Genomic DNA, 21,760 nt, shown 5'->3' on the forward strand with positions numbered 1-21,760 from the left:
CACAGACATGGGTGGCTTTGGTTTGGCGTCAAATAGTGGCGTTGGTTTCCGCGTTGATGCCATTCATAGCGTTGTATTGTCAATAGAAGACGTGGTAGGCTGGTCGATGTGTTCATGTATGTGTGTGTGTGTGCTTATGTGTGTGTATATGCGCGCGCGCGTACCTTGACTCTGGGAACACCAGGTAAAGATCCTGATTTCGAGACGCTCCCATGTGCTCTTACGGTCACACTCAAGACCCGTCTGGCCTGGGGCATTTTCATACATGGTACGGTCTTACAATCATGCTGCTCAACGTCACGTCTTGTTTGCCACTTGACATACTGTTCCCTGCGATTGCATATGGGTTCGTATGCTGGTGTCAAACGACACACGCCCACGTCTCTGCTGCGCCGTGACGGCCGCCGAAGCGGCCGCATATGCCGGCTCCGGCCAACACGACTAAGCGCCGAAGCTACTCTAGCACCTGACGAGGTCTCTGGGCAAATCATTCTAGCCAGACTCCTCGGGACTCAAAAGCAGGGGTATACAAACCTTGCGCCCGAAAGATGAGGACGACCCTAGATGGATTAGAACTATCAGACCTGCGGCCGCTTCCTGTGCGAGTTGAGTTGGCCCAGTCAAGTCGAGAGGTGTTCCGATTCAATGAGTTTTTACTCAACATCACAGGAAAATATTTTGGGGTTGCAGTTGAGACATTAATAATTAAGTATGTTAAGCTCTAGCTAGATATGGCATGTTGAAGAGGCTCATGGCTCTATCCGCGGCGGCGAGTGGTAGGGCTCTTCTTAGTGGGGGTAGCCGAGGACGTGGCCTGAGCGGGAGCGGCCTTGACTGGGGCAGCTTTGCGCTTGCCCTTGGCCTTTTCCGAAGGGGCGTTCCAGTAGTAGATCATCTGGAGGGCGAGGACGGCGTTGAGGACGAATCCGGAGATGAAGCCGTAGAGGATGAGCTTGTCGTCGACCTCTTGGAGGGTGGTGAAAATTCGGGAGAGTGAGCCGGCGAGGTAGTTGAAGACCTAGTAAAAAGCAGCACCATTGTTAGCAGCGCAACTGGGGCAAGGGGAATGAGTATGCGAAGCGCGGGGCACGTACGGTAAATGCGCTGAGCTGACCGGTGCCGCCTTGCTGGGCAATGGCCAGGATCTGGGGGAGTTTGCTGGCGACGCCGAGGACGCCGGCGCCGGCCTGGAGGTAGCTGAGGAGCTTGAGGTCGAGGACACCGTCGGTGAAGAGGGCACCGCCGGCGGCGGCGAGGACGGCGACGAGGACGGCGGCGAGGGCGGCGCGGTTGCTGTAGTTGAGGATGAGGACGGAGATGACGACGTTTTGGCCGAGGATGAGGGCCGTCTCGCCGTATGTGCTAAAGGGGAAGCCGTTGCGGACGTTGTATGCGAGGGTGATGAGGTAGGCGGCGGTCTCGAGGACGTAGGAGAGGAAAGAGACGCCGTCTGCGGAGCGGGAGGCGACGAGCTTGAGGATCTGGGGCACCTTGACGATGGAGGAGGCGCCGATGATGCCGATGCCGAGGCCCTTGGAGACGGCGAACTTGATGCAGTCGGTGTTTTCGACGTCAATGTCGAGGAGGAGGGCCTTGTAGCACTCGTCACCGATGATGGAGACGCCGAGGTCGCGGATGGGGCCGGGGAGGTTGTGGGTGATGGGCTGGAGGGCTGAGCGAAGCGCGTCCATGGTTGCTAGATGCCGTCGCGTGGCGATAATTACCAAAGGATCGATGGTAAATGGGAACGGGAACGGAAATGGAGTGGAAGCGAAATTGGTTCTGATGAAAGGAGTGACGTGCTTGGCGATGGAAGCGAATGAGTTGTGAGGAAGGCGAACAGTAGAGGGTTCTTTGTGTCCCTTTTTTTTTTTCTCCTCGGCGGATAGTGGTGGTGGTGGTGGTGCTGTAGAAAATGATATGTGTCGCTTATTGTTGGCTTACGGTAGCACCTAATCTGTCGGGAGCTATTGGTGGCCAGTTCGAGCAAGTTGCTACCCTAGATACCAGGTGGGGGGAAAGCTGGTATAACGACGATGCGCTCAGGCATTTGTTGACGCGATTTATTAGGCTATGCCTGTAAGTAATCATTCATGAGTAAGCCAGAGAGCCAAAGAGTTAGATAGCTACCCTGGAGCTGAAAAAGACTCATGGTGAGTTGTCCGTATCCTCCCGGTGGCTTCGGCTCGTCGTCGCAAGGCTGCAGAGAAGGATTGCATGGAAGGACGGTGACGCATCGCGGTGGTTCCATCGGACCACTTTGCGCCGTCTACAAGGTGACCGCCATCCAACTCTCAGCGCCGCGGCGAGGGAGGTGAGCCACACAGTCATGCTGTCTGGTGACTTGGACGATATGCCCAAGTCGCTCACCGGGTCCCCTGCTAACAGTTGCCTGATGCAGAACCAGGTGGACCCTACCAGTTACGTGGTGTGTGGCTGGCGACTACTAAGTAGTAACGGGCTAGGTAGGTAGCCCACGTCGAAGACTGCGGCCACTGTTTATGCCTACGGTGCCTTGTGTAATGGAGAAGAAGAAGAGGTGGAAGAGGAAGAAGCGAGGACCCAGGTTGGGCCGTCACTCGGAGGCGAGGCGGACAAGGTCAATCACTCAGTTAGTCAGTCATCTGCTGGCGGGCTCCCTCCGACCGCAGCGTGTGGCGTGACGAAACAGAAATGTTCCAAAAGGGAGGGGGTTCTGGAGGGGGATTGACAAATTACCTGCTTGGTACCGATTAACCTTTGCATTTATCGTTGGGAAGTGACGGGCCGGGACGGGCGGGTGGGTGGCTGCATCGGACCGGAGAGGGATGCGGTGTTTCTTGACATGACAAGTGAATACAAATTTGGGATGGGATGACTTTGGGCAACGTCCCGATATATTGATTAGGGTGGTTATAGTGCAAGGAAGCAACCGGAGCAGGCTTTTTGGAAATGATATGGCGTATCCGTACAGTACGGAGTACAGAGTACCAGTAAGTAGTCTCCGTGGAGGTGCTGGCTGTGGGCTACAACAGGTCGCGACGGCCTGTAACAGGCTCCGTGGTGAACTTTAATAGGGAGAGAGTTTGGAGGGGCTACGGGGGGGCCTTCGGAGGGCCTTGGGGCGGGAAGGAGGGGTTAGCTTTGGCCGTTAGTTATAGCAAGGGGGCCTCGGGAGCGCCTTTGTACTAGTAGAGTCTGCCCATTGGAGGGGCCTCTTATTTTTTTCATTTGTGTCTTTTTCATCGGTTTAATTTTCTTCTAACTTTGGAGCGACCCGGTCGCGGGAACAACCGCTGAAGCGGCCCGGGTCCCCTGGTACCTTAGTACTGAGTACTAACCTGCCTGGCCCTCTTATCATTGCCCTGCCACTGTCAGCTGGTCCAGGCTTAGCGACTTTGCAGGAGGCAGCAGGGCAGGTTTTGGCAGGTTTTCACAGGCAGGCGCCAGGCCCACTAGCTTGGCTTTGGCTGGCTGGCTGGCCGGCCTGCTGGCTCATGCTCCATGATGCGCTGGCAGCCTGGTAATGGTTAATAATAATGATGATGATGATGAAATATCACCGCTGCATGCAATTCGAAACAAAAAGGACCGCCCAACCCAGTCTGCCCAGCCAGGCTGTCCATCCCATCATCCCACCAACTCTTTATTTTTCTCTTCCTCTCTTTGATCTGCGTGTTTCCTCTAATTTTATATATCCCTGCCAAGCTCCTGTTTGCAGTCTCCTAGCCATATAAGCGCATCACCACATCACCACTTCAACCTCTTCACCACACCACCACACCACCACACCACAAGTCTCACCTCGCCAGTCACAGTCACACATCACAATACCATACCTACCCCCACCACAACCTTTTCAAAAAGCCTCATCCCTGCCTTTTTCTCTACGACTTGCCTACGACTTACCTAGTGCCTCCCGGTACTGCTAGTACACTAATAGGCGCCAATCCCCCACCACCCACTACCCGCTGCCACCTCCTCCACCCTCTCCGCACTCCATCCTATCCGCCTCGAATCCGCCTCTTCTCCCACCATACATACAAGCGACCGCATCGCCATACCGACCAACCATGGCCACGCCCCCGAGCGGCGGCACCACCCCGGGCTCTGCAGTCCAGTACTGCTACATGTTCGAGGGTGATAAGCGCCCGACCAAGCAGCTCGACGCTCTCCTCCGAGCCATTGCCAGGCACATTGTAAGCCCCCAAACTCTCCACTCACCGCCTGTCTGCGACTGTGTCGTCAACGCAACGCTGCGCGCAAACGGTGCAAACATGGCTGTTGCTACCGCCGCCGCTGCCACCGCAGCATATCCATGCGCCCGAAATGCTAACATCATCTGTCGCAGGTGCTCAACGTTGGCGATCGAACCGAACTGCAGCTCACCCCGAAGAAGCTCGCCGCCTTTTACAAGACTGTCGGCGGCGACTACGACTGTTAGTGTTTCCCGGCCATGCCCCCTCCCCCTCTCTATACATTCAGCCACCAACATGACTCTCTCTCTTAGCCATATTCATCGAGATGCCCGACTCCTCCGTATCATACATTTGGCAAGTCACCGGATGCCAGCACACCCTGCAACCCACCGACAACGACTTTGCGCCCCCCTCCATACCCGCCCTCACCCCCCGCGGCTTCTCCCGGTGGGAGTCTGTCGAGATCCTACTCGGCCCGGAGGAACACGTCCCCTTTCTACAATTTGCCGTCAAAAACTGGAATTTACGACACCCAGAGACGGGCGAATGCTTTCCCGCTAATCTGCCCTCTGACGTTTTCCCCTCTGAGGCTGACGAAGAGGTCGATCTGTGGCACAAGGCCTGCGGCGAGAGGTTGACGCGCGAGGCCGCTGGACGGCCGGCTCGACAACAAACCAGGCCTCCCAATCGCGCGCAAGACTCTCAGCCCGCCGACGCCAACTTCGCGCAAAACCACCCCGGAAACCCGTCACAATCCGGCACTCCGCGCCCCCGTCAGAACGATAGCGATTACTTTGGAAGACCGTTCAGCTATGTCAATGCGCCTCCCAATGCCCGCCCGCCCAAGCATGGCCATTCCAGCCGCTCACCCGAGAAACCCTCCAAAAACAACCGCAGCTTCAACGACAGAGTCCGACGGCGAAGTTTCCCCGATATCGCCGTGTCACCAAAAGACGCTGAGCCAGAAGATCGTTACCCTTATGACGACGCCTATCTGGATCCGAAGGAGGCCCGCCGCCCGACGGCGAGCAGAAGACATAGCCACCCTCGCCACTATTCCTCCGATGAGGATATGGACCCCGAGCCAGTTGCCCCAAGAAGCAAGCGCCGACATGGCGCTTCACCCACACCGGGGATACGTCGCTTCAGTCCACCCGATTCCGGCCACAGTAATGGATCAGGCTCATCGCGACCTCACCGGACCGAGAGTGATCTGAGAAGGCGGGCAGGACCCAGCCCTCTCGGGTCTCTGCGAAGCAAACTGAGCGAAACCGTATCCAGCATATTGCCCAATGGACTCACCTCGCGACCTAGTTCCCGGAACCAATCCAGTAGTGAGCATCTTCGTCCGCGAAGGAGCCGCGAACAAGTTCGGCCCAGTCGCCTTAATCGAAGCCTCTCAGACCTGGACTCGGACAATGATTCAGACCTCGGACCTTTGGATGACGTGCCGAGGCGGCGCAGGCGCCCCGAAGAGCGGGACCGCGACAGATATCGCGACCGCGGCCGGTTTCAGGAGGAACCCGACAGGGACGATGAAAGGGACTCGGGCATGTATCGTGACCGCCAGCATAACCGTCGACCGGATGTCTACCGGCGCACCAGCAGCCACGCGGACGTGGACAGACGAAGGGACCAGGATAACTGGGATCTCCGCGATAGAGAACGTCTCAAGGAAGAGCGCAAAAAATGGGACAGAGAAAGGGAAAGGAGATCACCGCCCGAAGAGACCCTCCCGACACCTCTGAATGGAGCCTCCTTTTCGAGACGGTATCCCGAGCCAGCGTACAGCTGAAGAGCACATGATATGACGACAGTAACACACAATGATATACGATGTAATGGCTACAGTAGTTTGTCTTGCGCAAGAGCAGCGAGCAGCGAGACCCGAAATTAATGAATGCATTTCTCCGCTTAAAGTCAATAACCTCTAGCCGCACGCTCCATTGTATACGGCCCCAGGGCAAGGCGGACACGGATACTACAGAGAGATGTGTAGACAGTCAAGTCAAAGGTGTAGCGGAACGGTAAACGGTCAATATCGGACAACAGAGAGACTGCAGTCCACGGCGCAGTCGCATTGCATAAATCAGCTTGGCAATGCAGGCCAACGCAGATATTGCCCAAGCTGAAAGCTGGTACGCTGTGTTACCGAGACACTGGGCTGGAAAGGGCTCATGCATTCGTCACGAGAGAAATAGATGAAAGAGCCGGAGGACATTACTCCCGGCAAGAGGGAGAATATGCACGCTGTCCTAGCCAGCCACGTTCTTGCTTCCCTTATGCACACACCCTCCTCCCTCCTAATGGCCGAATTTTGATGATCGGAAAATTTTATGCATGGAAGGCCAAAAAGAACTTGAGAAAGAAGAGAGCAAAAGAACTATTTTCTGACTACAGCGCTAGCAGCTATTAGTTCCAGATTGAGACCCATCGGGGTGGTGACAGGGCTCACGGAGGTTCACACCTCGACAACCCTTTTCTGGCCCTGTCAATCCCGGTCTCCGGCGGCCGGGTTAGCAGGTGTCCGCTCCTATTTGCCGGGATGGTGAGATGACATTGGGATCTTCATGATTCCAAGCTGAAAGATGCGGGAAAATCAAATTTGTCATCTGATTTATGGGATTTCGTAGCGATGCATTACCTACACCACCACCAGCACGGCGGGATTTCGACCAACACGCTGCGGCACCTTGACTCGCAACGACAACTTTGCACAGTAATTACTCATTGTAGCTGTTTTTACATGGTACATGATGGATAGAACATTTCAAAATGAGAGTATACGAGTTTCAACCACAAAACCGCAGAATCAACGTCAGCGTGCCGTAGTGACTAGAATGACCTGGAAGGTTGAGGCTGTCTCACGGTCCAGACAGTGTCCACCTCTTGGTCAAGAAGATGCGACGGAGCCACCCAACCACCCACGCCCACACAAGCTTACCGGCTAGCTTTTTCGAAAGACCATGATCGAACCCTATCCTTCTATTGTTATCCAAAATTAGTCGCATGGGGGACAGCTTCGGGGCGGGGGAAGGGGGAGCCTCACACCTGTTTTGACAGCCCCAGGTCCACGGGAACCGTTGCAACGATTGGTGGCCGTTTTTCGGGGTCACCGTCCATGGATTGGGCAGCGCCAGTCAGCAGAGGAGGGCGAACAGACCAGGTTTGGGGCGCTCTCGTGATTCGTGCACAAGCGTTGCTTCCTGTATCCATCCATACTCTCTCCGTGTCTCTGCATAGGTTAGGTGCGCTCTGGCGACGGTGGCGCACAATCGGTAATCGGCAATGATGGGGAACAAGTTGGTCCAATAGGAGAGAGAGAGCAGACGCGCCTATGCTTATTCGGGTGAAGAGTACGCAGAAAGAGGGAGAGGGAGAGAGAGAAGACAACGACTTTGTGCAATTGTACTCTGTAAGTAGGGTTGTAGTTGAAAGACGGGACAAGGAATGTTTGGGAAACGCCTGGTGTTGGTTTAATTCTGGAACTTTGTCCGGCCACGACAGGTGACGAAGAAGAAAATTTTGACTATAGACTCGATCAAATTTGCTAAAAAAAAAACAAGTCGACTTCACCATGGGAAAAGTAAGCCACATTCATCGCCAAGAATCGACCGATTTGCAGGAGGGTTTCCCGCGCCGGAGTGCGGGCGGCGGCGATTTGGTAACCTATTTAGGAAAAGGAAGCGGTTCCCCCCCCCCAAATTCGCCTTGCCGGGACCCGCTGCCAAACTCGGCCGGGGCCTTTGTTAGCCTTTCGGCCTCTGTGTATATTCTCTCTCTGCTGGAAAGTAACTAGCTGCTGCCGTATAGAGAAAAGGGTTTGGCGTTTTGTGCAGGAAGAAAAGAAGGAAAAAAAAAAAAGAAAAAAAACGGGACAACGATGCAATGAGGTTAAACGTGGGCTGTTAGTGTGAACCCCAGCAACGTGGGCAAACCTCGACAGGCACCGACGCACCCCCTCTCTCAAGGTAACCCTTTTTCTTTTTTTGTCAAGGCCGGCGTCCTCGTAGGGCCGTGCATGTGTTGCCGAAGAACTTGCCAGGGGGGGGGGGAGAGGGAAACGTGCTCGCTCACATGGTGCGTGCCGAGGGAGCAATCAAGATGGAACGTGTTTGCGGCGGGCACCTGCAGCTCTTGATCAACTTCTACGTTCTGATATGGGTCTTTATGTTTCTCCCCCCGGCTGCTGGTTGCAGAGGTGGAGGGAGATCTTTCTTCCTCTCTCTCCCAAAGGAAAAAAAAAAACGACGTTGATACATGACAGTCACCCGAGTTGAACGATCACGGCCCTTTTCTTGAGCCAGACCAAGTTTTGATGCCTGTTGGCTAACTAACCATAGAGAAAAAATTGACCCCCTCCCTCTGGTTCCCGGCAACGGTTTACCGAACAGTGCTTACTTGGTAACTCGAGAACCGCGTTTCCGCTTACATTGTTCCCGCCCATCCCCCCCTGTCGCCGCCCGGGTCTTGAGCCAAGCACACTGGCTACGGTCTTTCCATATTACATCTGCTTTTCTCTCTCTTTTTTTTTTCTCCGACTAGGCAACAATCGAAGAAACCGTCTGGACTTTTTTTTTTGGAGCTCGTGGGGTCTTGCGTGATGGAGGCTTACTACGGAGCCATCGTAGCATCGCTTTCTCGCCTCCCCGTTATCGTATTGGTCACGAATGGAAGGAGGAAGTGAAATAAAAAAAAGATTTTGGTGGATAGTTGGATACATCCCTGCGCCGAACGGGTAATGGAGCAACACAGACCAAAAAATAAATAAATAAAAAATGACAGATGGGTAATGAGAGGGAGGAGGCGAGATTGGTGCCTTGGACGGCACATGGAGGCCATGAGGACAGACAGCCCCAGCTGCTGCTACTCGTACTGCACGGGCGCATCCTGGCCAAAGCTGCGATGGGGTTCACCAACGGCCACTTGCCCCCCCTTCCCGGCCTCAGGTCGACGGAGACGGTGGTGGCGACGGCGGCGGCGGCAACAGGCCCCGGCGGCGGGTGTCAAGTTTGTCCAGCATTCTCATCTAAGTAGTGGCAAAAGAACAAATTCGGCGAGCGCGTTCCTGTTTGACGGTTTTGCAAGGGAAAAGGGAGGAGGGAGACGCGAGCTCATCTTATTGATCCAGAAACTCTTGACCACAACCAGCGACAACAATGGGCGTCTGCATTCCAGCTGCGCAACCAAAAAACCAAAATTCGAACGGCGCGCCGCCGCCGCCGCCGCCACACGGCGCCCCGAGATCTGATCCTGGTGTTTGCCCATTGGGAATTTTTCCCCCTCCTATTCTTTTCTCTTTTTGTTGGTCGCCGATCTGTGCTCCAATGTTGAGTACTCAGTAAGTATGCGAGGCTTTGCATTTCGGGCAATTTTGCCACAAACGACCCCTCCCTCAAGACAAACAAAATACTTAGAGTACCAGTAGGCAACGACAAACAAGGGTACTGGACTCGCGAGTCGCAGCACGCCCCCCCCCCGGGCCCTCTCCGTAAACAGGTAACCTGCCATCCTGCCCATGTCGTGCCATTCTCCCTTCAGACTGGTGCTCTCACGCATGTCAGCTTATTCTTTTGCTTTGGGCTGGTCGGGTGCGGGACACTCTCACATGGGTTGTGTGTGTGAGAGAGAGAGAGCCGCACGTACCCTCGCGAGATACTTGCTACAAGCCTACTATTACAACCACGGCGCCGCCTACTCTGAAGTTTTATTAGCACAGACGCACAGCTCTCTTTTCTCGTACTCCCCTTTTGTTGCTCTTTGCTGTTGGGATCTTTCTTTCTTTTCTTTTTGTTTCCCTTTCTTTTCTTGGTTGACGCTGGCGGCTACCGAGTTCCCTCGTCAGCTACAGCGCCTTGAGGCACGGCAGAGGCACCTGTCGTCACCTCATACAGTTTCCGCTAACAAAGCACCATCATTCATTATTAGTAAAGACTGCAGCGGCGCAAAATCGCAGCAGTCCAATGGGTGTCACTCGTGTTGCTCTACCATGAGCAAACCCGCATTGGGTCGCCTGGCGCTAAAAGCAATTATCCACCGAAAAGGGGGGTGGCGTGGATATGCCGGGTGTCGTAGTAGCACGGTACGTGGGCACAAACCAACTTATTAGCTACCTTATTCATGTCTGTCTGCCAACTGCTTCCTCTTCGTCTTCTCCTCCACCCTGTTCTCTGCTGTTGGGTCCAATGCAAGTGACTGGCGGTGCTCGGTTTGCACAAAGAGAGTCTGTCCGAGGGACACGGCCCGCAAGGGCGTGCAACGTGAAGAGAATGAAGAGAAAAGTCCCTAGTTTATCTCCAACTAGTTTAATTCACGAGCCAAAATGTGTAGTGATCCGTGAAAGATCGTCAAAACTTAGAACCAGGTTCTCGGCCTTCGGGGGGGGGTGGAAAGGCAATCGAAGATTTCGAAGCCAATTCTCTCAAAGTCTCCTTTGTTGTTGCTACCCTTGTGGTCCCCTCCCCTCCCCAAATGTACTTGTAGAAAGCTCGCAGCATGCTCTAGCCCATCAGCTTCCGGCACGGTCACTCCGGCAGAGGAGAAGGGAGGGGAGAAGAGGGGGGGGGGGGGGGGCAGTAGAAGCGAGAGGATGAGAATGGGCGAGGAAGAGAACAGGAGCCATTGGTCCACCTAGATCAAACCCATGTCCATCCGTAATACTGAGTATCCGTTCGGATAGAGAGGCAGAAGTACTGTACTGGGCCCCAACTCTTCACGGTTGCCTGTCCCTGCTTGCCTGCCTAAAAATACTGGTAATAAACACTGGTAAGTAACCAGTACTCCGTACTCCGTACCAGTAGACGACTGATGGTCCAGTCATGTCCGCACACCCCCCTTCCCCTCCCCTCTCATACGCCCCAGTCAGCCAGCCAGTCCATCCCACGTCTTCATAATAAGCCCCGGAATTGCCCGCCAAGCTATTTCACACTCCCCATATCCTCCATGTACTCCATGTACTCCGTAGACTGCTATAATACTTTTTTTGTGTGTGTGCGCGTATATTACATCTGCCTCCTCTTCCTCTCTCTCTCTCGCCATCGTCTGTTTTCTCCTCTGCCCTTTGGTTCTTGTCCATTTTTATTTACCGTGTCTCACTCCCTCATCTGTCTCACACGCTTTCATCCACTCCACAACAACAACAACAACAGCACAACTCATTCAACTCTATCTATACATCGCGCCGTCCCGAACAGCTCTCCTCGCCCCCCCTTTTTTTCCCTCTCACAAAAGTATACAACCAACCCACCCATCTGCCTACTACCGAAAAGGAAGAAATCTCCTCTCCAGGCGAGACGACCACGATAAGAGGAAAAGAAGAAGAAAAAATACCGCCAAGATGATGGGCCGTCCGACCGAAGAGATCGTCTACGATCAGCTCTTCCCCCGGCCCAAGGTCTCCGACCCCCAAAACTTCCAGTCCTTCCTGCAGCGCTCCCTCATCCCCGAGGTCCGCCAGGAGACGCACTCCTTCTACGGCCACATCGACACGCAGGAGGCCAAGTACCCGGGCCTCGACTACGCCCATCCCACACACCGCATGCGTCTGAGCCGCTGGCCCTGGCACCGCCGCCTCTTCCGCGCCTTTGACGCGCTCGGCCTGACCAGGTTCGAGATTGCCGGCCTCACCAAGTGGGAGGGTACCAAGTGGGCCAAGGAGAAGTACGAGAAGGAGCAGGGCGTCGCCATCCGCGACACCACCGCCGACGGCTTCCCGACCTGGGAGGAACCCGCCCTCTGGGTGCGTCCGGCCGCCGCCGTCGCCGTCGACGTCCTGCCCAGCCCGAGCCTCAGCTCCAGCCTCAGCTCCAGCCCCATCAGCAGCGGCATGTCCACGCCGCCCTACCAGCCCGCCGACGAGGACGAGGACGAGGATGACGAGAGCGAGGACGAGCTCGAGAGCGTCGGCGTCGAGCTCAACGCCCGCCTCCGCACGCAGGCCGCCCGCCGCGACGCCGGCGACAGCGACGCCGTCCTCGACGAGGCCTGGGAAGAGTGGCTCAAGACGGCTCTCGAGTCGGGCGAGCTGGCTGTCGTCACTGAGCAAATGACCGAGTCATCGTCGTCGGCGGCGGCGGCATCGCGTCGCTCCGGCGGCCGCGCCTCCTCGCCCTCGGCTCTCCCCGCCGCTCTCATCCCCACTGGCATGCTCGATCTCGCCCGCGGCGGTCAGTGGTCCGACATCCCCGAGTTCCTCCAGCCCATGCTCCGCGAGGTCGTCCGCGGCGAGACCGCTACGCCCTCGGCACGCAACGACCCTGCCCGCCCCGAGCTGGCCGCCACCCCTCGCGCCCTCAGCCGTCAACTGACGGCCGCCACCCCGCGCTCCGCCATGGGCTGGAACTTTGGCGGCCAGGTCTCTACCGCCGCCGCCACCGCAGCCGCCGCAGCGCGCACAGCCAACCCCAGTGCTTGAAGCGGCCAAGAAACAAGGGAAAGAAAGAAAGGAAAAAAACGGAAATTTATACAAAACATGTCAAAGAACATTACAATAAGGACACACACACACACACACAAGCAACGCAAAGACTATAGATTCTGCGCTAGCCATGATGGAGTGAGATATGGAGTTGCGTGCTCGCAATGAGTTGCATTCACTTGGAGATCTTTTGTTTATTATTGGGGGGTTTTTTTATATCTTTTTGGAGTTTTCAGGATACATTGCCACAGCCTTGGGTTAATTTCTATTTTTTGTTTTTAGCGATTTTTTTGGGTGGTTTCTGCTCGGATCTTTGGAATAACCAATAGCAAAAAACGACGGTCACACTTTCTCCTTTTATTTCTGGTCTATATTTATTCTGCTCCTTCTTTTTCACTTCTTTGCGGTTCATCTGGGATGAATAAAACCTGTTAAAAAAACAAATACAAAGAATGCTTGCCTCTTACAAGATATAAGCTTACGAACCGCGCATCCGTCTCCGTTTTCGCCCCATCTTGCACCTCAACTTTTGTGCTTCATCAGCACGTTGACGACACTAAAAGTGCGGGCCTGATTACCAACTCTGAAATGGTCGCAAAAGCCAGACAATAATAAAGTCCATCGTTATTCATCGTCTAGAGTACCCGTAGAAATTCGAGATCCCACCGTCCGTCCCCACCCTTCCCGAGAAAACGCCCGCTAATAATATCAATACAAAAGCAGAAACCGTGCGTTGCACATTCCCAGTTCCTTGAAACCATAGTAAGAGACCATAAGAATACCAAAAAAAAAAGTTGGTGGCAAGGCGGTGTCACAGCTTACAACCAACAGAGATGCCTTTTCCAAAGCAGCAACCCAGTGGTGACCTCCGGCAGTGGGAGCTTCCTTCTCCAAACATTGCGAAACTGGACCTGCCAGGTGAAAGCCTATACAGAAATGCAAGACAGCTTGGATGTTATAACAGTGTTGAACATGGCTGACAAGTGATGAGCAGTAAAAGGTCGCCGAGGAGAAAATCCCGAGACGAAGGAATCGTCGTTTGTCGTTTGAGCGACCTTACCATGGCAGCCTCGACTATAATGTCATGCCCGGGTTTGGCTCTACTTCTCTGGCTCGAGATGTGACCATTCTGGTACCGCCTTGAGCTGTTGCCACATGAACTTTTCCAGCTTGGTGGCCGATTTGGCATAGGGTGTGCTCTCATTGTTGTATTTCCGGCAGTTGTCAAAGACGAGCGTCGCATCCTTGATGAATTCCTCCGGCGTCGGATACTGATCGGCCTCCAGCTTGTTCTCCATGGTGCTCAAATCCATGGGCTCTTTGATCACGTCGTAGTAATCTGCCACATCGTCACGGTTAACCGGCACCAAAAAGGGCCATGCAGAATTGTGGTTCTGCAGGTCGTTGAGCAGGTGCAGCAGCTGGTTGTAGTTGGGGCCGTGCCGCGGCTGGCGCGAGAGCTCGTCCATGTCCGGTGACCAACCCGACGCGCGGATGGCGGGGACATCTAGTGGGTTGATTTCCTTGACGCCATTCTTCCACTCCTTTGGAGGCGGGTGCACGTTATGCGACTTGGAATAGGCTCGAATCTTGGCCTGGACGCACTCCTTTTGCTTAAGAAGCAGGCGTCCGACCTCCAAGTAGCGGATCCGTGGCAGCATTGAGCACTGCATGATGGTGCCCCCCTCATAATCTTTGATGTAGCCCATCCAGACGCTGCGATCGAGCGTGATTTCCTTGGTGAAGCCCTGCTTTTTGAAGTAGCCAATGGCGTAGTTATCGGCATAAGTGAGGAAGTACATGACATCGCTGGTTGCCTTGACATAGTCCTTCAAGTGACACATGAGATGTGCACCATAACCCTTGACCTGCTGATCTGTACTGATGGCGAAGAATACAATCTCGGCAAAACGACGGCCCTTGAACGGACGAAACGTGACACCACCCACCACCTCGAGTGGCTTCTTGACAATTGCTATCGACAAGTGCGTTCGATCGTAGACTAGTCGCGCGATATAATCTTTCGGCATCTTCGGTAGCTGCTTTTGAAACAAGCACTTGAGACCTGTTAGAACTATAAGCGATTCGCGCCCTCCGTCATTGTTGACTACTCGAAATTCGATCTCGCCATTCCGCTCTTCGATAACGCCCGGCTGTGTGTGAAACAATCTGTTAGCGAGAGGAACGGCGTAGGGGAGAGCTGTTGCTCGAGGCTCACCTTGTCGGGGAACGGAATGCGCTTCAGCGCAGGAGCTGACTGATCTGTTCTGTCGACATTATCCTCAGGCTTGACAGGATCTTCATCTTTCTCCTCATCCTTGTCCTCCTCGTCATTGTCCCCATCCCTGCCATCTTCTTTTCCTTCCTTTTCGTCGTCTTTATCATCGTCCGCGCCGTCGTCGGCTCCGACATCGTCACCATCGCCCTCATCGATTCCCGCATCGCCGCCAGCAGTGCCTCTTTTTAGCGTGTCAACTTTATCTTCGTCCCTGTCCCCGAGCAAATCGTCCTGGGGTTCTTCGGAATCGCTATGCTTTACGCGCTTGGGTGCTGCAGGGGACGGGAGATCCTCCTCCGCCTTGCGCTTCACTGCGAGATGATGCATGTTAGTGCTGCGCATCAGCGCAGGAATGGTACGACATACTCTCTTCCTTGAGGTCCGACATGTTACAAACAACCGAGGCCTTGATACAATAGGAATAAAATATTTGACGCCCCAGTCGCGAAAGCTGGACTCGATCACTGTCGCATTGCGGAGCTCCATGATCCATCCACGAAGCTGGTGGGTCGACATGCTTACGTTATGAGGTGCGCCAATAGCTAATACCAGCTAGTCCAAATTGGTGCAAACGGGACACGCATTCACATCGTACATCGCGAGCTCCTACGTTAGGACCAAGCCTTCTTCCCGCGACAACTGGACGAATCGAAGCTTTGAACCCTTTCATAACACAACGGCGAAGCGCGACGGCACCACCTCACCAGCCCTCGCTCAGAAACCGAGCTCGAATACTACACACATATATACTACATGGATTCATCGCTGCATGAGGTCTGGCTAGCTGCTGCTGGCAGTCCATTCCTACCCACCGTCGGCAAAGGCAGCCAATTTCTGGTCGGCTTTGTTCTGCTTCTTTTGGGAGTATCCGCTACGGGCGTCTTTGCATTGAGTAAGTCTAACTATTCGAGATGCCATTATCAAACCCTCGCTGACAATTCTAGACCGTTCACTTGTCAACGTTTTCGCAGTAGGCATCCCAGCATCTCTAGCTTTGGCGTAAGTCGCAAAACGTCTCATTCCTCTCCAGGCAACCCGCAATTGACACTCTTTAGATACGGCATTGTATACATGTTCTGTGCGGTCGGAGTCTACGTCTGAGATACCCCATCACCATTATAAAGGTCGAAGCGAAAGATACTGTATATTAGCTGCAACACGTGAACAAAAGGCCACTGCGCGCCCCTTATCTTTGATTTTATGTTTTAATTTCTGCCTCGTTTTCTCCCAACAATCCCTGAATCCAACACTTGGACAGAATTCAAGAGCTCGCCAGCATCATGGCGGATAAGCAACCGATCCTTCGTGCCGTGGCGACGTCAACGCGGCCTCTTTACCAACTGCTGCGGTGCATCAACTTTTCTCCAAAAGTTCATGTTCAAATAACCGAGGAAGGAATTCGATTCGCGGCTGACCATGCGAAAGTATTGCAGGGTAAGAGCCGCGATGGATGTCTCATGACCGTTTACTGATAGGTTTCCAGGAGTCGCATTTCTCAACAAATCACTATTTTCATCTTACTCTGTCAATCTGCCACCTACGGAAGACGGTGAAGCACCGGAACTTCCAAACTTTCAAATACCTCTCTCATCTTTTCTTGAGATTCTCCAGATTTTTGGTGCTGTCGATGTTGCCACACGAGCTCAAAAGGCTGAACAAGACCCATACCGAAGCAATTTGAGGAATTATCGCCCAGACGCGTTCAGCAACCAGACACTGGGCATATCTGGAACCTGTACTTTGCTCTACGGGGAAGAAGGCGACCCTTTTAAAGTGATGATTGAGGAATCGGGTGTTCAGACTACAGCTGGCCTAACAACATACATGCCTGAAATAACAGACGACATACCTCTGGATCGAGACGATATTTGCTTCAAAATTATCATGCAGTCACGGTCATTGCTAGATTCCCTAGCAGAGATTTCGCCTACTGCGCCCATGAAGCTCTCGATTACAACGTCGAAAACGTCTCCGTACCTGTCACTTAGCGGCAAGGGTGACTTGGGGAGCTCGGATGTTGATTTTGCCCGAGGCAGGGAGCTACTGGAGACGTTCAGCATCAGAGACAAGTGGACGCAATCATACAAATTCGACTTTATCAAGAACTCTACGGAGGCGATGCGCATTGCGAACAAGGTCAGTTTACGAGGCGACGGGCAAGGTGTTCTTAGTCTGCAATTTCTTGTCGACATTGAAGGAGGTAAGAGAAGCTTTCTAGATTTTAGATTTGTTCCCTTTGCCACGCATGATGACGAGGAAGAGGAAGAGGAAGGTGACGCCATGGGCGATGAGCAAGAGCTGTAGAGAGATGGACTGCTCGAAAGAGGAATATGTGGATTGACTTAAGACAAGGGTACGTGTCAGAAAATATACTATTAGAAAGTCTTGTATGAATTTTGCGAGCTTTGTTATGCATGTCTTCGTCTTCGGGTAAATGCCGCGTACCATCCACTGACTCGGTCCAAATTTGGGCATAAACACATTGGCTGGAATGGCGGCGTCGACTACGAATCATTACTAGGTATAGTGTAGGAGGGAGGAGGACGTGGTGGCGCAATACTATTGATATTATTTATCCACCTCAAGGGAGACGGGACCACTGCCGGAAAGTCTAAAATTGCAGCACCGCGCGGTCCGAATCAGTTATATTCCATATCGTCAGGTAATTTAAGCTGTGACTTGTCCTTCTTGGTTGTTGTATTTTTTTTTTTTCAATTCGAGCATTTATTTGGTCGTCTTGTTCGCATGCTATCGTTGCTCTACACTGGCGACTCTTGGACCGTCCCGACGATCGCAACTGTGGCTTTTCAGCGCCAGCCAAAAATATTGATTTGCAAGCCAAGAAATCAAGCCATCGCGCAAGCCCCAGAAGAAGAAGCGGAAACAGCAAGGGTGGTGGCAGGCCTCGTGTTATTCTCCGTTTCCCGCTGCAAAGGAAAACTGGCAAATATGGACTCTTCCCTCAGCGTTGTGCTACAAAGAGCCACGACCGAGTTGACACAACATCAGCCGTCTGGACTCGGTACGTGGTCGGAATACTTCATTTCTGGCGCATCCATGTGGTTTACAACGTGCATCGGAAGCCGGAAGCCGGCGCGGCATCACACCAAGTCCACCTCGTCTACACCGGCAAGCCCAGCCGGGCCGCCGTTGCAGGAGAAAGCCGGCGCGGCAACCATGAAACCGAAGCCGAGAATGCCTCAGCATGCAGCGTCTTCCTTTCTGAAGACCGGAACCTCTCGCGCCATTCGAGAGGCCAACGAGATTATGTGAAGGATCCGTTCATAGCCGCCGTTGCGAACAAGACGGCCTTCTACCACATGGTACCTTTCGCCCTTGGTGCGCCCACCTTTTCGGATTCTTTACGACAACATTCATCAATACACAATCCCACAACTTCGCATGATCCGCCTTTCCTAAGCAGCGTCAATGATTGCACACAACGAACCAAATCCCGACTTGAGCGGGTGGAGATGGTAGAGCCACAGGCAGCGTGTACAGCCACGGGAATGGAGAATCACAATTGCGCCGTGGAATGTTTGGTATTTTCATTCAAAACATAGATTGAAAGAACTTGTCTGAAAGCCAAATGGAGCTGCTGAGAGTGGTAATCCTCGGGGATTATACCGGGCGTCCTGCTCGGCATCACCGCGCAAGCTCTCACGATGGCGGCCTCACTCTTCTAGCAGAGTTACGCAGTGTGCTCCTTGTCTTTGGGTACCCTTTCTCGACTGACGAACAAGCGGCCGGAGAGATCGCCGACCGGAAGGTCGAGAGGGAAGTTAACCGAGCGAAGGAGCTGGACAAACAACAGGTACCACCCAAAGAGGCAGAATACGAAGATGAATGCCCCAGTTGCCTAGATACACAATACATTAGCATTTATTTTTCCACACAGGTGACCGGTCAAGAGACACTTGAGAGACTTACGACTTCAAGTTTGTGAAATGCTTGCATGTCGCCTTCGGCTGCCTTCCAGTACGCACCCGCCAATAGGAAGAAGGCAATGTCGAGGAAGAGGAAGATGCAAAAGAAGACAATGTTTGTTCGAAGAGAGCAAATCAGGTACATGAAAACGACAAGCCCCATGAAAACCAAGAAGAAAGCTAAAGAATGGTGAGCATCCATCGTCGCCGTTCAAGCCGCAGCCGCAGCCGCAGCAATAACGCACCTAGGCTGGCCTGGAAACTGGCTACTCCAGCAGCCTTTTCCGCAGCGGTCGTGGCATTGGCGGTGAATGCGGCTTCGGCATTGTAGAAGGGCGTGAGCGTAATCGCAAAGGCGAGCCAGAAGGCACCTGAAGATACGTGTAAGCCAGCAGTCTCCGTCTTCCTATCTTGCCCCCCCCCCCCCCCGACTCACCGAATGATCCAAAAACGATGTAGACAAAAGTGTTGCCGATGATCCATTCCAGAATGGAGCCGAGAATCTGAAGCATGCCGCCAAAAAAGTAAAAGGTGCCAATGGTGGCGGCGCCGCCACCGCCAGCACCTCGCCAGCCCATCAGCGCGCACCCAAGTGGTGTCGACGCCATGAGAAAACCGAGAAGTGGACTTTTTTTTTCAGCTCATGTTGGTTAGCGTACGGGCACGCCGGCAAGCCCGATCTGAATTGTTTATGGCTGCATCGCCCACGGGTGCATTGTCTCTTACAGGGGAGTCGGGTTCGCAAACGTCTGTCGGAGGTCGCCCTTGACTCGGTTTGCGGGGTTGAGATAGAGCTTCTCAAACATTTCGTTTGTAATGGTAACGCTCTGAACCTGGTGCAGAGAAGGCATGTTCTGCCGTATCGAACCGGAGTCGGATTCCTTCATGTCGCTGTGAACCATTTTCGCACTTCGAATGAGGGAATGTACCGATATGAAATCTTTAAGAGAGAAACGTTTGTGTAAAGAAACTTGCAAGAAGTTCTTTTTTTTTATTTCCTGTCGCACAAGAACAAAGCTGCATCTACTGCATCTGCGGGCGGGGGAGGCGGCTACTTATCGTGCAAGCCACGATCTCGGAAACAGGCCATTCATGCATCTCGTTCCGCCCCTACCCAAGACATGACATTGACTGCGATTCCGGTCGAGCGGCGTCTGATCTGGTGCTTGGCGATCTACGGCAGTGCAAATGACCGCCTCATTCCCGCTGGACCGACAGCGACTTTACCCAGTGCGCTCTCGTTCCAACGAGAGAGTTTGCCCAAGCTCCAGATTACCCCGCAAAGTAGCTGCAGATCTAGGACGCTAGGCCCTAACAGGAGAATTCGGAACATGTCATCAAGGGCAGCTTTTCGGAATAGAAACGGGCAAGGAGACACTCTGCAAATGACGCACTACCTGGCCAGATTAAGGACGGCAGGTAATTCGGCAAAATCTGTAAATATGGGGCGTATACTCTGGAAACACTTGGCCCTCTCGGCCATCATCACTTTGGCAATTTGGGTCGTTGGGGCTTTGTGAACTTGATGCCCTAGTTTTGACACTCATCCTGAACACAATTACATTCAACCAACGATCTGCCTCAATGTTGACTCTCTTTAGCCTATAGTGAGCTTTCAATTTGTCTGCTCAAGGGTTACTCCATGTAGCCTCACTATGGCGGGCAGGGTTCCAGGATCGCAGACTGGGCTTGGGCAGCGTGGCGCACCAGTCTATGCCTCAGGTCTTCTGGCATGAATTCCAGCTTGTTTCCAAAAAATGATTCAATGAATTCCTGTTATAGAGGGACTATCTTGATGCTAGCTGTTTTTTCTGCTATTGATGGGGTTGTCAATGGCTCTCAGGGTGTGGAATACTTGGCGTACGCGAATTATGACGAGGCTTAGCCGACATTCATAAAGTCAACAGTTCTCTTAACTTGCTCGAAAACTTGGGACTGTTCTTTCGTGATTAGACTCTGTCATTTGAAGTTGATGTGCTGCTGCTATCTGGTCGAGGCATTGGTATCGCAAAAATCACGATCGATGTGATTGTCAAGACAAAGATGATGCGACTCATCACTGCAAAAAGACTATCTACAGGTACACTCTCAACACTTGAGCAATACATGAGTGCTTTAAGCGTGACACACACGAAGATAGTATATCTCGGACTACTTGCAAACGTCACAAACAGAGTCAACGGCAAACGAGCTCGGGGGTCTATCGACACCCTCACTGACATGATATGCGACTGATGTCGGCGAATATATCACCAGTTATTACATAATAGCTAGAAAAGCCGATCGTTTTATACTAATGGTGTAAAGCGTATGAGGATTCAATCGAGTGCCATCTCAAGAGCGTGTTTGCAGCCCTCGTTTGCTGTCTCAGTTGACGCTCCCCGCGTCGCCATGCACAGTCAAGACATGCTGTACGGTGTGTGGGTTACCGCAGCGACAATTGTCGTCCGCCATTGCGACTGAAAGACAGGCGGTACTGTTGGTCCAAGTTGGGCGTAACAATGAGCGTAAGAGACTCCCAGTATTGGAGCGGCGGACTTGCTTCCAAGTTGGACAAGACAACATGGCAGAGAGGCGGTATGTGTATTCGAGTCTCAAGCCTGATCCTATAAGTACGCCTCTTTTGAATCTAGCATTGGTTCTCTTCATTCTTCATTATTTCAAGCCTCTATCGTCATCTCTCTGCAAAGGAATCTACAAGCCTATCTACAGGCCTATATGCAAGCCTATCGCAATGACTACCCTTCTCAAAGCCATCGTTGTCCTCGGCGCTGCCATCGCCGGCGTTCAAGCTGTTCCTCGGCGATGTACCCCGGGCTTCTACTTTTGCTTCAACGGATCCATTTGGGTCTGCGACACAAGCCCGAAAACGCTTTCGTTGAGCGCCAACTGCGGAGCGGAATCATGCTGCACTGAATCCCCAGACGGCAAGGCCTGGTGCATGTGTTGATCACGGACTTTG

The 21,760-nt window shown here is 53.2% G+C and overlaps 6 protein-coding genes across 6 annotated transcripts; 3 read left to right on the forward strand and 3 right to left on the reverse strand.

The window, feature by feature from the left end:
• Positions 1-757: 757 nt before the first annotated feature.
• V2A60_003192 (PQ loop repeat-domain-containing protein) lies at positions 758-1,691 on the reverse strand (the record flags this gene model as incomplete). Its single annotated transcript, XM_083254532.1, has 2 exons — positions 758-1,018; positions 1,095-1,691. The coding sequence occupies 2 exons, from the start codon at positions 1,689-1,691 to the stop codon at positions 758-760; spliced, it is 858 nt and encodes a 285-aa protein (XP_083110658.1).
• Positions 1,692-4,052: 2,361 nt separating this feature from the next.
• Positions 4,053-5,973, forward strand: V2A60_003193 (uncharacterized protein; the record flags this gene model as incomplete). The annotated part of the gene is made up of 3 exons (XM_083254533.1): positions 4,053-4,178; positions 4,331-4,418; positions 4,490-5,973. The coding sequence occupies 3 exons, from the start codon at positions 4,053-4,055 to the stop codon at positions 5,971-5,973; spliced, it is 1,698 nt and encodes a 565-aa protein (XP_083110659.1).
• A 5,541-nt stretch (positions 5,974-11,514) lies between these two features.
• V2A60_003194 (uncharacterized protein) lies at positions 11,515-12,591 on the forward strand (the record flags this gene model as incomplete). Its single annotated transcript, XM_083254534.1, has 1 exon — positions 11,515-12,591. The coding sequence occupies one exon, from the start codon at positions 11,515-11,517 to the stop codon at positions 12,589-12,591; it is 1,077 nt and encodes a 358-aa protein (XP_083110660.1).
• Positions 12,592-13,694: 1,103 nt separating this feature from the next.
• V2A60_003195 (Bromodomain-containing protein) lies at positions 13,695-15,260 on the reverse strand (the record flags this gene model as incomplete). The annotated part of the gene is made up of 3 exons (XM_083254535.1): positions 13,695-14,747; positions 14,813-15,183; positions 15,239-15,260. 3 exons carry the CDS (start codon positions 15,258-15,260, stop codon positions 13,695-13,697), a joined length of 1,446 nt encoding a protein of 481 aa, XP_083110661.1.
• Positions 15,261-16,152: 892 nt separating this feature from the next.
• V2A60_003196 (repair protein Rad1/Rec1/Rad17-domain-containing protein) lies at positions 16,153-17,176 on the forward strand (the record flags this gene model as incomplete). The annotated part of the gene is made up of 2 exons (XM_083254536.1): positions 16,153-16,306; positions 16,356-17,176. 2 exons carry the CDS (start codon positions 16,153-16,155, stop codon positions 17,174-17,176), a joined length of 975 nt encoding a protein of 324 aa, XP_083110662.1.
• A 1,387-nt stretch (positions 17,177-18,563) lies between these two features.
• On the reverse strand, positions 18,564-19,700 carry V2A60_003197 (uncharacterized protein; the record flags this gene model as incomplete). The annotated part of the gene is made up of 5 exons (XM_083254537.1): positions 18,564-18,731; positions 18,803-18,978; positions 19,044-19,169; positions 19,235-19,425; positions 19,525-19,700. 5 exons carry the CDS (start codon positions 19,698-19,700, stop codon positions 18,564-18,566), a joined length of 837 nt encoding a protein of 278 aa, XP_083110663.1.
• Between the last annotated feature and the right edge of the window lie 2,060 nt (positions 19,701-21,760).

The sequence above is a fragment of the Cordyceps javanica genome, chromosome 2 (assembly GCF_051103115.1).
Source record: "Cordyceps javanica chromosome 2, complete sequence".
Classification (NCBI taxonomy): domain Eukaryota; kingdom Fungi; phylum Ascomycota; class Sordariomycetes; order Hypocreales; family Cordycipitaceae; genus Cordyceps; species Cordyceps javanica.